The 16,944-nt window shown below is 34.5% G+C and overlaps 1 protein-coding gene across 2 annotated transcripts in view; it reads left to right on the forward strand.

The window, feature by feature from the left end:
• The window catches only part of LOC309844750 (ephrin type-A receptor 6), a 519,889-nt gene that overhangs the window by 16,919 nt on the left and 486,026 nt on the right, over window positions 1-16,944 (forward strand). The window contains exons 2-3 of one of the 2 annotated variants that reach the window (XM_082691954.1): window positions 5,185-5,223; window positions 14,694-14,849. In XM_082691954.1, coding sequence (XP_082548080.1) covers window positions 14,837-14,849 — 13 coding nt within the window. In that variant the 5' untranslated portion in view covers window positions 5,185-5,223; window positions 14,694-14,836. The remainder of the gene's footprint in view (window positions 1-5,184; window positions 5,224-14,693; window positions 14,850-16,944) is intronic. The other variant, XM_082691955.1, reaches the window with a different exon arrangement.

A 16,944-nucleotide genomic window follows, 5' to 3' on the forward strand; every position in this document is an offset into this window, starting at 1 on the left:
ATTTTGCTTATAAATGTGAAATTTTGACAGAGTTCAGCAAAGACAGCTCATCTCTGCTTCATGCAGCATCAGCTGAGGTGGTGATACAGGAGCCTGGAGAATCTACATTCTAGATAGCTCACTCACCTGGCTGGCAAGATGGTACTGATTGCCAGCTGGGAGCTCAGCCAGTGCTGTAGGCCAAGGGCCTGAGTTCTTTACCTGGGCCTCTCCATGGCTGCTTGGCCTTCCTCCTGACATGGTGGCTAGTTTCTAAACATAAGCATCCCAAAAGCAACAGCTCTATCACCATTGATGACCTAGCTAGCCTAGGAAGTCATATATATACTCCCTGTAGTCACAAGCACACCCAGATTCAGGAGATGGGGAACATGGACCTGAACTCTTTATGGAAAGAGTGTCCGTGAGATATTGTCGGAAGGGTGGAGAGTGGGAGATATTGTTGAGGCCATTTTTGGAAAACACAGTCTGCTGTAACAAGTTGCTTAATATTGCTCAACTTCAGTTTCCTCATTTAAGTAGTAATATGTTGGGCACCCTTCTGATCACTCTACACATAATAATTAAATTCTCACAACCCCCCTGAGTTAGGTGCTATTACTTATCCCCATTTTTCAGACAAGGAAAATGATGCATAGAAAAATAAGTTGACTGAAATGACAGAGTTGGTAAAATACAGGAACAGAACTTGAGCCAAGTAATCTAGTTCCAAAGGCCACACTCTTTATTATCCTTTGTAATTGATTTTTATAAGAAAAACTAAAAATATATATATATGAAGTATTTTGCACAAATATCTGGCTCATTCTGAATGCTCGATAACTACAAATGATTATGCTGTAGCTATTATACTATATCTTACAGTTAATCACTGAATGTTTTCTCTTTGGGATAGTTTTTCTTATTCACTAAAGTAAATTTAGGCTGACTTAAGGAGTATACAAGAAAAGAATATTGAAGAGAAAGTTAGAAACTGATATTACAGGAGCATCTGGGTGGCTCAGTGGGTTAAAGCCTCTGCCTTCGGCCCAGGTCATGATCCCAGGGTCCTGGGATGGAGCCTCACATCCCACTTCCTCCTCTTTCTCTCTCTTGCTTGCCTCTTGGCCTACTTACTTGTGATCTCTGTCTGTGAAATAAATACATAAAATCTTAAAAAAAAAAAAAAGAAACTGACATTACAGTTGGGTGTCTAGAAAAAACAATCATGAAATAAGAATAAGACTCTGATTAGGGAAAAAATGTTAAGTGGCATCTCATTTCAAAGTATCTGGAAATATGGTGACAGATGCAATAAACACATTTTTTATAAAAGTAGTGATAAGTATGAAGGAAGTTGTATTAACAGTGTAGGCTTAAGATTAAAATATACCAGGGCGCCTGGGTGGCTCAATAGGTTAAAGCCTCTGCCTTCAGCTCAGGTCATCATCCCAGTGTCCTGGGATCGAGCCCTGCATCAGGCTCTCTGCTCGGCGGGGAGCCTGCTTCCTCCTCTCTCTCTGCCTGCCTCTCTGCCTGCCTCTCTGCCTACTTGTGATCTCTGTCTGTCAAATAAATAAATAAAATCTTTAAAAAAAATTAAAACATACCTGGACATAATAAATTAATTAAGAATAACATTAGAAGATGAATGTTAGAACACTGAAAAGATGATCTGTTATTTATAGGGAAAAAATTGGTTAACTTTTAATATTGTACCAGTATTATTACCAGATTGCTTTCAAAATGATAATAAGTGGTAATAAAAATAAAAAGTATCTAATCATAAAAACTGCTTATATAAACCTCTTGGTTTCCATTACCTCCACTGACTTACTCTCACACTAAAAACATCCTTAGAATTTTAAATTTGCATGTCACAACCTCAGACTACTGAAGAATTTCTGACTTCACTATCCAAGTAATGCCCTGTCCTTGACAATTATCCACCTCTTGAAGTAATGTGCCTTTTTCAACTCATCTTTAACATAAATTATGAGTCTATGAATGAGAAAAATGGTAGAAGATAAAATAAGGTCTAACATATCTAGTTTATGCTTGTTAATGGCAACTTATGTGGATTTCTGAATATATCTCTTTTTTATAAGTTACCATGTCACATAGTAAAAAAAAAAAAAAAAAAAAAATTGTATTTAGTTTCTAGGTTCTTCTTTATCTAACCAAAATTCAAAAGCTCACTGCTAGTCTGAGACCTGAGTAATGGTCTTTTGGTTCAATCTTCAAAGTCTTTGGTATGTTAAATAGAATCAAATCTATCAAAACTACATATGTGTAGTTTGGGAGTAAAACCAGGAGTTCATAAACAAACCTACAGGGTTGATTTCTCCAGCTTCTCTCTCTCCATGTTCTTCCCAGTACTCTCTGGTTTACTGTGGCTCCTCTTTTTAAAATTTCTTGGCAGGAAGCCTGGCTGAATATTTACTCCACTCAGCTGTGCACTTCTTCAAATGGCTAAGCATCCAGGGCCAAGTGAGATAAGGACAGAGAGAAAAGAAATGCAGTTGGTGGGAGTTGACTCCACCCTCTCAGAACCTCAGCTTGAGTGAATGGAGAGGAAGTTTTCCCTTCTTAAGAATTTTGACTCCTGTGGGCTTTCACTACTGACCACCACCAGCCCCACCACTACCGCATGATTGCTTGAGGGACAGGCAGAAGAAAATGGAGAAAAGAAAGAGAACCAAAGGGGGAAGGGATTTTCACATTCTCTCCTGAACATTAGGAGTTCTGTTTCTCACTTCCAGAATGAAGATGAGCAGTCTTGCCCTAGAGCTCTGTCTGTGACCTGGTATCCACTTCCAAGTGTTCAGGCCGTTCAGTCCAGGCTCCAAGTATTAGGGAAGGCAGGAGGGATGGAAGGGAAAGAAATATGGTCAAGTCATCACTAACTCATATTTTTATTTTCTCTAATATACCTGCTTCTTACTTTTCAAAGTCTTCAAATATCTGCTGGGTATGGTGTGCTCAGATTTTGTAGATAAGCAAGAAAAATACGACACAGTTTGCTTATTCCATCCTTTTCAGAACCAAGGCCCCTTCCTCTGATTCTTTAGGATAAAAGGTCTGATGGTTTTTGTAGGTCTGATGGTTTTTCTGTTTGTTTATTCAAAAGAGAGTCCTCTTTAAACATTTTTTTGATGAAAGTAAGAAATTAGAATTAGTAACAGGACAATTTTATATCCATTATCTCATGAGGACTTTATAGTGGTCTGCAAGAAAGGGTAAGTTCAATATTTTGAAGCACAATGTACAAGTTTAATAGACTTGCATTTGATCTTGAGATTTTCCTTGGGTTGTTAGTAATAGATTATTCTGAAGAAACAAAATATTCATGGTTGTTTAAACTTAGATTTTAGGTTTTTCTTTTCTTTTCTTATTATGTTTTAATTCCCTAATATTCCCTGCCTTCTCTGTCTACATGACAGCAAAACTTAATTTTCATAACTGCCGAACAGCTTCTAAGAAAACAGTGATGAGATTATCTATCCCAAGTTCTTAAATTCATGAATTCTAATGTTTTGAGACATGATGCAGATCACATATTTTACTGATAAGTCATTCAGGTTTATCTAAACTTACAGACTATTGACCACCGATGAGGGAAAAGCAGTCAATTATATTAATATCAGTTAATCTCTGTCGCATAAGATGCAATTCAATATTTCATCAAGTGGTGAGAACTGCATGATATGCCAACTAGGATTTCTTGTGGTCCTTTGTCTTAGAATTCTCTGATAATACAGATAAACCTGCAAAACATTGCTACCAATGTATGCCTACCCATTCTATGTTTAAAATAAAGTTATGTACAGACAGGTTGTACATTTCTTGATTTTGTTTTAGCAGAGACATTGTGTGTATATGTATGTGTATGTGCCTCAAAGTACTTTCAAACTGTATTTCAGTGATACCCAGAGACTTAAATTTATAAGGTAAATTGCATTGCAAAGTATGTATTTCATTAACATTAGTGGTAATTCAGTAACTATACTCATACTGAATGTTCCTTTAATACATGCTTTTTGTAAAAATTATTTTGACCTTATAATATGTATCACATCTCTTAATACTGTTATTTTATTTTTAAAAAATATTTTATTTTTATTTGAGAAGGGGGGAGAGAGAGAGAGAGAGCGCAAGTGAGACCACAGACCACAAGAACAGGGGGACGGAGAAGTAGACTCCAAATTGAGCAGGATGTGATGTGGAACTGCATGCAATGCAGCCTTGATCCCAGGACACTAGGATCATGACCTGAGCCAAAAGCAGTGACTTAACCAACTGAGCCATGCAGTGGCCCCTTTTACTGTTATTTTAAGCAAACATTTAGAGTTCCTCAAATTAGGAGCAGTAAGGCATCCAGCTCTTGATCTCAGGGTCATGAGTTTAAGCCCCATTGTGGGCTTGGAGTCTGCTTAAAAAAAAAAAATAGAGTAAAAAAAAAAATAATAATATAGTTCCTCAAGTTATAAACATATTTTTGAAGTAGAAAACTATATTTTAACTTGGATTATTTATTATATGATTTTATAAGAATACTTATATATTTTACATTTTATAGATTATGATCATCAAATTACATTGCATTTGTAGTAACACTCTTGCTACCTTTATGAGTAGGTACATGGAAACATGAAAACACATATTTAACAAATAACGGGTTGATTATAATTTGATTATTTTCAATAAAATGTATTCTAATTATATGATTAGAAGTTTAGTAAAGTGTAAAACTTTTTGTTTAAGAATTGTTGCTGAACATATCAGCTTATTTCCATTCCCTCAGGATACTTCACCAGAATAAGGGAACATAGAAAGTCTACACTAACAAGGACAAAACAGGGGGTGAAAGGAGTAGAAAATACATCAGGTGAGAAAGATCAACATGTCAACAAAATTACAAAAATTAAAAATCAAAAAATCAAATCAAAATTAAAAATTCAAAAATAAAAATCAAATAACTCACCTAGCAATGGAATTTGGTATGATTGTCTGCAGGGATAGAAGCTGCTTTCACTTTGTGCTATTCTGTTGGGTATATACTTAGGAGTAGAATTGTTATGTCAGTAAATACTGCCAAACAGTTCTACAAAGTGGTACCAACAGTTAAAACTTCTCCTGCGATATGAGAGCTCGTATTGCTCTATCTCCTCACCAACACTTACTATTGTGTCTTTTTCACCTTAGGTATTCTGGTAGATGGCAGTTGTATTGCAGTACTGTGAAGTAAGTTTTTTAAAATATGTCTTTGAGAAACTAGCAGGTGAACTTAGATAGGAAAAGGACATTATACAACAGTGAAATAGGGGTCCCTGGGTGGCTCAGTCCCTTAAGCGTCTGCCTTTGGCTCAGGTCATGATCCCAGGGTCCTGGGATGGAGTCACACATTGGGCTCTCTGCTTATCAGGAGTCTGCTTCTCCCTCTCCCTCTACCGCTCTCCCTGACTGTGCTTACTCTCAATTTCTCTCTCAAATAAAATTAAAAAAACAAAACAGTGAAATATGAATATAATTGGGAAAGTAAGAATTTAAGATGATTAAAATAGTCTGATTTTTACTTGCAACCATGATATAGTAAATATATGAAAAAAAATTTTTAAATATATGAAATAAATCACAAATATATATGGAAATATGTATGAAATATATACACAAAATATATGAAAAAATACATTTTAAGACAAAACATCAGATAATGAAAGACTGTGATCCCTGCTAGATGGTAAATAAAGGAGGAGAGCCCTACAACTGTTCCCACTTGAGAGAGTTTCAAGGCCATGGTGCAGGAAGGAGGGATTCTTACAGAAGTGAGCAGACTCCTTCTGTGGATTGAGAAGACAGATCTGAAAGTCCATGTAGACTCAGATATTCAGATACACCAAAGCAGAGTATGAAAGAGGAGAGGGCCTCTCTGATAGAGAACTCCAGAGAGCTGTCAAAGTTCTCCAGCGTATTCACCTGAGTTTGCCCATGAGCAAATAAACCAACAAAGGAGATTCAAATGAGATCATGAAAAGGATGCAATTATTTAAAAAGAAAAGAAAAAAGGCAGAAAATGGAGCAATAAACAAATGGGAAAAGTGGGGGAAGAAACATCAAGATAGACTTAAGCCTAACCATATCATTAATCACATTAAATGTAAATAGACTAAACACCCCAATTAAAAGAAAGAAGTTGTCAGATTGGACTTTGAAAAATAAATGCAAGACCCTGGTATGCTCTACCTGCAGGAAATGTACTTTACTTTTAATTTAATTGAATTTTTTTAGAGAGAAAGAGAGAAGTGCAGAGAGAGACTCTTAAGCAGGCTCATGGTGGGGATGGAACTGGACATGGGGGTTCAGTCTCAAGACCCTGATTAATTCATGACCTGAGCTGAAATCAAGAGTCAGATGCTTACCTGACTGAGCCACCCAGCTGCCCTAGAAATGTACTTTAAATATAAAAATGCAGGGGCACCTGGCTGACTCAGTAGAGCATCTGAATCTTGATCTCAAGATTGTAAGTTCGAGTCCCATGTTGGGTATAGAGATTTCTAATATCTTTAAGAAAAATTAAAATAAATATAAAGATCCAAACAGGTGAAAATAAAGGGACACAAGGAAACTTTTAGGGTTGATGGATCATGCACTATCTTGTTTGTGGTTAAATATTCAAAGTTGTACACATATGCCAAAATTTAACCAATTGTATACTTTACATGCAGTTTATTCATGCAAATTAGACCTCATATCTTACTAAAGCTGTTAAAAAATAGTATGGTGTGTGTGGTATGGAGAATAGAAAGAAGTCTAAAATTTATGTAGCAGTGGGAGGGTAAGTTTGAAAAAATAGGTGTGAGCTCAACTGTGAAGCAGTTTAAATGCTCAACTGAGTTTGGACTTTGTGCTAGAGACCAGGTGTTAGCAAACATTTTCTATAAAGGGCCAGACAGTGTACGTTTTGGGCTTTGCAGGCCAAGAGTCAAAATCAGTGTTACCATGTACCTATATAATCTTTTAAAAATCCAAAGACTATTCTTAGCTCACAAGCTGTACAAAACCAGGCAGTGGACCAAATTTGGTAAAAGTACAACAGTTTGCCAACTACTACCCTAGACAATAGACAGTAGCATGGTCATCTCTACCATTTAGAAATATAACTGACAGTAACTATGGTGTAGATTTGAACAGGCAGAAAGCAGAGGCAAACAGATGAGTTGAATGCAATAGTATAAGAAATGGTGGTTTAACATAATGTCCTAGTATTATGGTGGAAACTAAAAAAATTGATTCATTATAGATCTTCTTTATCCATTCATCCACTGACAAATACTTAGGATGTTTCTGTATCTTGGCTATTGTGAATAACCCTGCAGTAAACACAAGAGTTCAGATCTCTTTTTGATATCTTGCTTTCATTCCTTTGGATAAATTTTTAGAAATGGAATTGCTGGTCATGTGGTAGTTCTATTAATCTTTTAAGGAACTAAACTGTTTTCCATAGCAGCTTAAACAAGTTATCATCCCATCAACAATGCAGAGGAGTTCCTTTTTCTCTAAAACCCCTCTGACACTTACTTTCTGTCACTTTGATAATAGACATTTTAATAAGTATGAGGTAATACATCATGGTTTTGATGTGCATTTTGCTGATGATTAGTAAGGCTGAGCATATTTTCATGTGTCTATTGGCCATTTGGATGTCTTTTTTTTTTTCTGAAAAATGTCTATTCAGTTCCTATACCTAATTACTTAATTTAATTACTTAAATTATACCTAATTACTTAATCTAATTCTTTTCTTGTTGATTTGGATTAATTCTTTATAAATTTCAAATATTAACATCAGATAGATGGTTTGCAAATATGTTCTTCCATTTCATGGTTTGCCTTTTCATTTTGTTGATTGTTTCTTTTGCTGTGCAGAATCATTTAAGTTTAATGTAGTCCTATTTGTTGATTTTTGTTTTTGTTGCTTCTGTTTTTATTGTCATATCAAAAAAAAAAAAAAAACTAAAACAACAACAACAAAAAAACTTTGCCAAAACCGATGTCAAGGAGCTTTTTCCTATGATTTCTTCTAGGAGTTTTATAGTGTCAGGTCTTATATTTAAGTCTTTAAGCTATTTCAAGTTAAATTTTGTGGGTGGTGCAAAATAGGGATCCAATTTCATTCTTCTGCTTGCAGCTCTACTAGTTTTCCCAGTAACATTTATTGAAAGGATTACCCTATCCCTATAGCTTATTATTGGCTCCCTTATCAAATATTAGTTGACCAAATGTGAAAGAGTTTATTTCTGGTCTCTCTGTTCTGTTCCATTGGTCTGTGAGTCTGTCTTTTCTTGTGCCACGATGTTACTGCTTTGATGACTGTGAATTTTAGGATAGTTTGAAATCAGGGAGTGTAATGCTTCCAGCTTTTTCTTTTTCAGAATTGCTTTGACTATTCAGGGTTTTTTGTAGTTCCATACATATTTTGGGATTTTTTTTTATTTTTGTGAAAAAATCTCACTGGAATTTTGATAGGGATTGTGATGGATTTAAGCAGTATGGACATTTTAACAATTAATTCTTCTGATGCACGAGCATGAGTATGAGATAGTTATTCATTTATGTCTTCTTCTTGGTTGAACTATTTACTCATTCACTCATTAAATTTATAAGCATGTGTAAAGGTGAAAGATATGCTAAGTATTAAAGATATATACCCACATCTGACTTATGGCAGTTCCAAGAAACTGAGGTGATAAATGTGACAAGATCATTATTATCTCATACGATGCAAGCTAAAAGAGAGGTGTATGGGGTAGACCATTAATGTGTGCTACATAAAGAGAATGTGAGTACCTAGAACATTGGCTTTCTAACATTTTTAACAGCATATTCCTATGTTTTGAAATGAAATATTATACTTAACTTTAATATTAAAATAAGGTAATATTTTAACAATCTAAATGTATTTTATAAGTTCAACACTTTAAGATTTTTGAAAGCAATTTTGATGTGTACATAGACATTTCAAATCAGAGATAAGGCTGAGAACTGCAGTACGAATATCCAATTAATATTTGTATTTTTTGTGGTAGCCAAAATATTCAAATTCATGATAATTTCAACTGGAAAAGTTTTTTTTTTTTTTTTTCTAATAGCCAGCTCACCTTGAGATATTAGAATAATTACTATTGAGTTGCAACTGAATCTCTTTCAAAATCTTTATTCAGGGTTTCCATCCCTTAAGAGTAATTCAGCAAGCCAAAAACAAAACCCATAAATTTATAGTAAGATGAATTATGCTATGCTCAGAACGTACATTGAGTAGAAATGCATAATCTTCTGCAGGAATTTAATTAGCAAAGTACTCACACTCTGTCCTATTCAGTGAAAAAAAAAAATGTATCGAACACCTACTCTATGGTAATGACTGTTACCAGCCCGCCCTTGAGGACCTTACAGTCATTAAACAAGTAATGGCCAAGGTATTGCTGAAAAAGTAACAAAAAGGATGCAACCACCACAGATTAACCCTCGAGCCGGACCCAGGGAACTGAAGGCTCCTCAACCCCTTTCCTGTCCTTGGACTCTATGATCTGCCTATCATCCCCATAATGGGAGCTCTTTTCAAGGACAGAACCTTGAGAGAGTAAGATGCTATTGAGACCATCTGGACTGTATACATGACTCATCCCATTTAAGGCCTCTATATAAACTTTTAAGATTCTGGAGGGTAGGTGCAGAGAGCTGTTTATCTTACAACTGCCCAGAACGAGCCTCCTATGTCAGCTCCCCTGCTTATGAAACTTGTCACCTACCAATCTGGAGTGGCCTGCCTCTTCCGTCTCCCCCCCGCATTTCATGCACAGCACTAGTTTGCAAACCAACAAGTATGCTATTGTTGAGAAGTCACAGGTGCTTAAAGAAGCTATTCTAGAAAGTCAGGAAGAAGTGGGACCTGAAAGAGGGTTAGGAGTTAGCAAGGTGATTGGGTCATGGGATGGGATGGAGAAGAGAGATTTTCAATAGAAAAGGCTCAAGAAGAAGAAAGATCATGATAGATTCATAGAAATTAAAGGAGACTGTCAGCAAGTCATTCGTTCATTCACTGAATACTGGGGAAGGACCAAATAATGCCTGGTGCTGGTCTAGGCACTGGAAATACACCTCAGTAAACAAAAGAAACAAAAATCTCTGGCCTAACAGAGCATACATTTTAAAAGGAAGTAGCTTAAAAAGTTAAACATATCATGTGTCAGATGTTAAGTTCTTTGCAGATAGGAAAAAGAGTGGAGGGTAATATAAAACACTGTGGTAGGACGTAGCAGGGGGTGCAGTTTTAAAAAGGGAATCAGGCTTCATTAATACGATATCATTGTTACAAAGATCTGATCTAAGGGAGGGAGCAAATCATACAGAGAGGTGAGTAAGAGCAAGTGATAAAGGCTCAGTAACAGGAGCATGATTTCATGCAAGACTCTGAGGGAGGCCAGTGTGGCTGGAGCAGAGGACCTGATGGAAAAAGAGTTGATGAAAAGCAGAGTCACAAGGAAGGGAAAGGGAGCAAAATCATGCGATGTCTAGTAGACAATTAATAGGGCAATGGCTTTGCTCTAGGAGAGATGGAAAGCCACCAGAAGCCTGGAGCCCAGTGATAATGTGATCTCATGTAAGTTCTGAGAGCATCAGAACTGGGTTGAGAATAGACTGTAGAGGGGCAAAGCCTTAATCAAGGGAGTGTGAGAGGGAAGCAGCTTCATGTGATGTGGTTAGAGCTTCAGGCTGGGTCAAACCACAGGGGAACTTGTAATGCAATTGGTTTTAAACTTGAACATAGAGATGATGGGAAGTCATCAAAGTTTTTTCAGCAGGGAGATATAATGAAGAGATTTCTGTGTTCAAAACTGCACTATTCGGTGTGGTAGCTCATAGCCGCATATAAAGTGAGTAGGCACTTGAAATGCAGCTAGTTTGAATTGAGATGTCCAGTGAATGTAAGATACATATCAAATTAAATAGTATAAAATATTTAATACAAAAAAAACCCAAATAATGTAAAATATTCCAAGAGCTAGTTTATGTTGAAACGATAATATTTTGGTTATATTATGTTAAATAAAATATTTTTTTAAAGGGGCCCCTGGGTGGCTCAGTGGGTTAAGCCTCTGCCTTTGGCCTAGGTCATGATATCAGGGTCTTGGGATTGAGCCCTGCATCTGGCTCTCTGTTCAGCAGAGTGTCTGCTTCTCTCTCTCTCTCTCTCTCTCTGCCTGCCTTTCTGCCTACTTGTGATCTCTCTGTCAAATAAATAAAATATATATATAATTACCTCTTTTTAGTTTTTTAATGTGGCTCCTACAAAAATTGAAATGACATATATATATATACTTACATATATATTAGTTTTAGTACTATCCTATATATAGTACATATATACTTCTCTCTCTATATATACACATATATATGTATATATAGATAGATATAGAGATGTATATATAGATATTGATTTATAGAAATATAGATATTATATATATATATATATATATATTAGTTTTTAGTACTATTGGACAGAGCTGGTTTAGAAGATCCTCCTGTTTACAGAATAAAGTAGGCAAGATGGGTGCTGAGACCATTTAACAGCCTGGTCTCTAGAATGGTTTGAATATCACTAACCTATTCTAAGTATTTTAAGAGCTGCTTTAAGCACTCTAAAATTCTAAAAGAAGGTGAAATATTAGCTGAAAACACTTCAGATAAAAAAATATTTAAATTTTTGTTTTTTAGTCATCAGAGAAAATAAAAGTTGACAGTGTTTCGCTGCACAAAATGAAGTTATTGGCAGGCTACTTTATATGCTAAACAGTGTTTATGACCGAGATTTGAATGACCGATAACAGAAAGGAGTCAATATTTACAGCTCTTGTTTATGATTCTTATAGGTTTTGTATCTGCACATATGATAAACTTTAATATAGTCCTATAGTGTTCACATTCCTAATTAATTTATTTCAAAAGGCTGTTATAATAATATTTAAATTATATTTTAACTAATATTGGAATATGCAGAATGCAAGCTCCCCATTTAAATTTGCACATTCTCTATAAACTGTGTGGCTTATTAGATTTATAAATATTGTAATAGATGAGCTCAAGACATGATTAAATTTCTAGTTGAGTTCAACATTTAGAATTACTTGCCAAAGTATTATAAATGTATTCTATGGAATATAATTAGTTATTTTAAACTTCATAATTAAGTAGATGATAATTACTTAATTGACAAAATATATATGTTAGATTTGGTAAATATTTTATAACACATTGTCTTTTAACTATTATAGCATATTAAATTTAGAAATTTGGTATTTTTTAAAAGATATTTTATTTGTGAAAATTTTAGGGGTTGAGTATATATATTATTTATGTACTCTGAATTTTGACAGGATTAGAGAGCTATTTGATGATACAGTGTTTTTACTAATTAGTTATATAATATTAATTAATTTATCAGCATGTTAAAGAGACTGGTTGATATTTATGTATCAACACTAATAGCTTCATTGATAGTAAATAACCAGGTTTTTAAAAGTAATTTTACTATACAGAATTGATTATAACTTCTCTTGAATTACTAGGTCATTTGTATAAAGCATTATTTTTTCAGTGTAATTTAACTTAATTTTTTTTTCAGTGATCCAAAATTCATTGTTTATGCACCACACCCAGCACTCCATACAATACATGCCCTCCATTATACCCACCACCAGGCTCACCCAACCCCCCACACCCCTCCCCTCCAAAACCCTCAGTTTGTTTCTCAGAGTCCACAGTCTCTCATGGTTTGCCTCCCCCTCTGAATACTCCCACTTACCTCTCCTCTCCAACTCCCAATGTCTTCTATGTTATTCCTTATGCTCCACAAGTAAGTGAAACCATATGATAATTGACTCTTTCTGCTTGACTTATTTCACTCAGCATAATCTCTTCCAGTCCCATTTATGTTGGTACAAAAGCTGGGTATTCATATAAAGCATTATTATAAAAGCAAATGGTCAAAAATAACCCAGTCATTGCATGTGTCTAGATGCACATGTGTAAGTGTTTGTGCATGTGTGCATATATGTGCACACACCTCTTATAGTTTACGCCTCCTAGAGGCTGAGTCAGTGGTACACAGTATACTACTGACATCAATCATATTGCAGTCCTTTAGAGCTGTAGAAATATATATTAAAATATATATCTAGGAAAAGACAAATAGTTATTTTATTGGGACTCATTTAATTATGATTCCAATTTCCCTTAAAATTTCTTTCTTTCCTGAATATATAATCAGGAGACTTATCAGGAGATTATTGTTTATTATTGTTAGTTATTTTATATTTTTAAATCGAGCATTTTGAGGGGGCACCTGGGTGGCTCAGTTAAGTGTCTACCTTTGGCTCAGGTCATGATCCCTGGGTCCAGAGATCAAGCCCCGTATCAGTCTCCCTGCTCACTGGGGACCTGCTTCTCTCTCTTTTCCCTGCTTGTGCTCTCTCTCACTATCTGTGTGTCTCTCTCTCAGATAAATAATAAATAAAATCTTTTAAAAAATGGAGCATTTTGTGAAAATGTGTTAGATTAAAAGAAGTAGTTTGTTAAAACATTTTTAACATAATGTATGTTACTGGAAATTTATTCTACTTTTATTTTGTATATGTGTTAATTTAGAAAGTGGTCAGTAGTGGTTTTTGAGACTAGAAACAACTACCCCCTCAACATTTAAGACCTTGAATGCATATTTAGCATAGGATCTTTTTTTCTAGATCTTCCATTCCTGTGAAAAAGTTTCCTAAGAATGACAACATGGGTTTAAGCAAAGAGAAAATGCGGCCTAATAAAATATATCATCATGTAACTTTTATTATTTACATTTTATTTTCATGATTTTTTGTGAAAATTTTGTTGTTTACAATTTTCATGGTTCTTGCCATATACAATTTTCATGGTTCTTGTCAATAAGCATATATATATCTTATTGACTTAATATTCTGTCTATCTACTTTTGAAATTAATTCAAAATTTTAAATGAATGTGTTTCAATATAATAGAAAAAATTGCCATAAAAATAAAAATAAACTGATTTAAAAAAGCAATGTTATGAAACAATAGGTAGATCTTGCTAAAATCTCTGAACCTAAGGCCAACTTTCATTTTGTTAAAAAAAAAAAAAAAAAAAATATATATATATATATATATATATATATATATATATATATATATATATATATTCACCAATAGGACAGATGTTAAGGTATACCAGCACCACACTGGGACTTTCTCTTTTAGTTCTTAGAAGGACTGAGGGAAAAATGGAAAGCAAATATATTTTACACAGTGTGATTCAATGTTATTTAATTCTATCTCCTAGAACTACACAAAATTATTTCCCTTACTTCCTGGGAGGGGCATCTCCACCCTCTGGTAATCAGCTATTTTGTGTATGCATATTTCCGGTATGCTATCCAAAATTAGCAACCTGAGCCTAAATATGATGTCACCATTATGTTACTGATTTTGAATAACTAACTTCATTAATATTAACATATATTGACTTTTCTGTATATGTGTGACACTGAACTCTGAGATCAAAATGTATATCAATTAAAATATGGTGTATGTGTACAAGTAAAATAGCGCAAGCAATAATAGCAATAAAAGTATTTTTTCCTGTTTTTACAGCTTGCAGACCAGGATTCTATAAAGCATTTGCTGGGAACACAAAATGTTCTAAATGCCCTCCCCACAGTTTAACCTATAAGGAAGCAACTTCTGTCTGTCAGTGTGAAAAGGGTTACTTCAGAGCTGAAAAAGACCCACCTTCCATGGCATGTACCAGTAAGTCTCTGCATTTTTGCATTTGTAAATCCTGTTTTCAACCCTTTGATCTCTTTATTCTAAATTGCTTTAAAAAGTAAATGTGCAAAATTCTGTGGCAACTATGTATTTGACTTTGAAAACAGTGAAGAAAAAAGTTTCTCTTTCTCTCAACATAGTTACCTTTCATCTGCTTGCAAAGGAAGTGCCTATTCTTCAAAATTCACCTTTATCCAGGAGATTAAAATCTCAGCACTGGTGTGAGGCCCTGGAAATTTTTCCAAACCATAATCTGTCCTTAGGAAGTTAAAGCAGTTTAAGGCTACCTAAGAATTTATAAATAAAACTTGTTCTTTGCTTCACCCTTGTCCATTTTAAGGCACATCAATTTAGGAACACCAAGTTTAGTGTGGGGGAACTTCCAGATGGAACTTTAAAAGTCATTGTGCTGTCGTTTTGCAGAAAAAGTTCTAGTTTTCCTTGACATTTGTCTTTAAAGGAAAGTGTTTTTGAATTTGTCTGCATTTCACCTTTCACTTTCCAATTTTTGGGTTGGAATCAGTAGATATTAAATTTAAATGTGAAGGTCATTTAACTGCATGCATCAAGAATTATAAGTTATCTGTACTCTTTTATTATAAAATACTATGAATTACCTGTACATTTAAAAATAAAATAAAAAATTAAAAAGTAAAAGTGAATTTATTAATGCATTGCTAAGCTATGCAAAAGTAAAATGTCACCTTTTAGGTAGCTATAAAAGCCTTTGTTAATACATAAATAATATACTGCAGTGAAAATTTGCCCTTCTGTTTGATGAATTAGTACCAAACTATTGCTTATCTTCTGTAATTCCATAAAGGCAAAAACAGATTGAGAGTTATATAATGTTGCATATTCCTTAGAGACGATGGTGATGTCCCATTTCTTGTAAATGATGCAGCCTATAGATTTATCTGCATTACTACAGACTTTAATATAAAATATTTTATAGAATATAATTAATTAAAATGCAACACGTTCATTAGTAGATGTAACTTTTGCTTTCTGATTGTAAATGCTGAGTGACCATTTTCTTCAGAAAGTTCCAGCCTGGGAAATTACTACCTGGCATTTTTTTCATTGGGAACATATTTTAAGTTAATAAATAGAAAAGGAAATTTTGAAATATAATTTCTCACCTAATTATATAGAGTTTTTAATAGGAAAACCTTGCTGTTACCACATATATGTAATCCTTCTTCAACGGTTACTATATATTATTACATTACATTGTGAACAGCTTACTCCAGTTTAGGTAAATGGTGGATTTCAAATGGCTACAGTACTGCTAGGAAGGTATTTCTCAAAATCTGTATCAGAAACTGCAACTTCTGAAGTAAGTGATCAGGAATTTTTCTTTTTATTTTCTTAGGTGGCCATAAATAGACAATTGACAAATTGAAGGAATAAATTGGTTCCCATCAATCTAACCCTTCAGTGACGTAGCAGGGTAGGCATGCAGTTCTTTGGAGTGAGGGTCTGGTTAAGGAAATAAATAGTGAATGCAACAAAGTCCACAAACCTGATAAACTAATCAGTCATTGAATCAGATATGTGTATTTATTAGCTTAATGTTTTATGTTTTTTGGATTTTTCTTTCCTCTAATACTTTGTATTATAAATTATGTTTTTTTTATCCTTTTCTGTTTTAATTTTATTTTAATCAATATATATAATTTACCAGGGAACTCTAATTTTCTCTCTGGCCTTTTTCCATCTTTATTAACCTCTCATTCATGGCTGATTTTTTTTTTAAGATTTTATTTATTTATTTGACAGAGAGAGAGATCACAAATAGGCAGAGAGACAGACAGAGAGAGAGATGAGGAGAAGCAGGCTCCCTGCTGAGCAGAGAGTCCAATGCAGGACTCGATCCCAGGCCCCTGGGATCATGACCTGAGCTGAAGGCAGAGGCTTAACCCACTGAGCCCCCCAGGCGCCCCTCATGGCTGATTTTTATTTCATTTAATTCCAGTATAGTTCACATACAGTGTTATATTAGTTGCAGGTGCAAAATATTTTGACTCAACAATTCCACACATCATCCCATGCTCATCACTAGCCTGCAGTTGTA

The sequence above is a fragment of the Mustela nivalis genome, assembly GCF_964662115.1.
Source record: "Mustela nivalis genome assembly, chromosome: 1".
Taxonomy (NCBI): Eukaryota; Metazoa; Chordata; class Mammalia; order Carnivora; family Mustelidae; genus Mustela; species Mustela nivalis.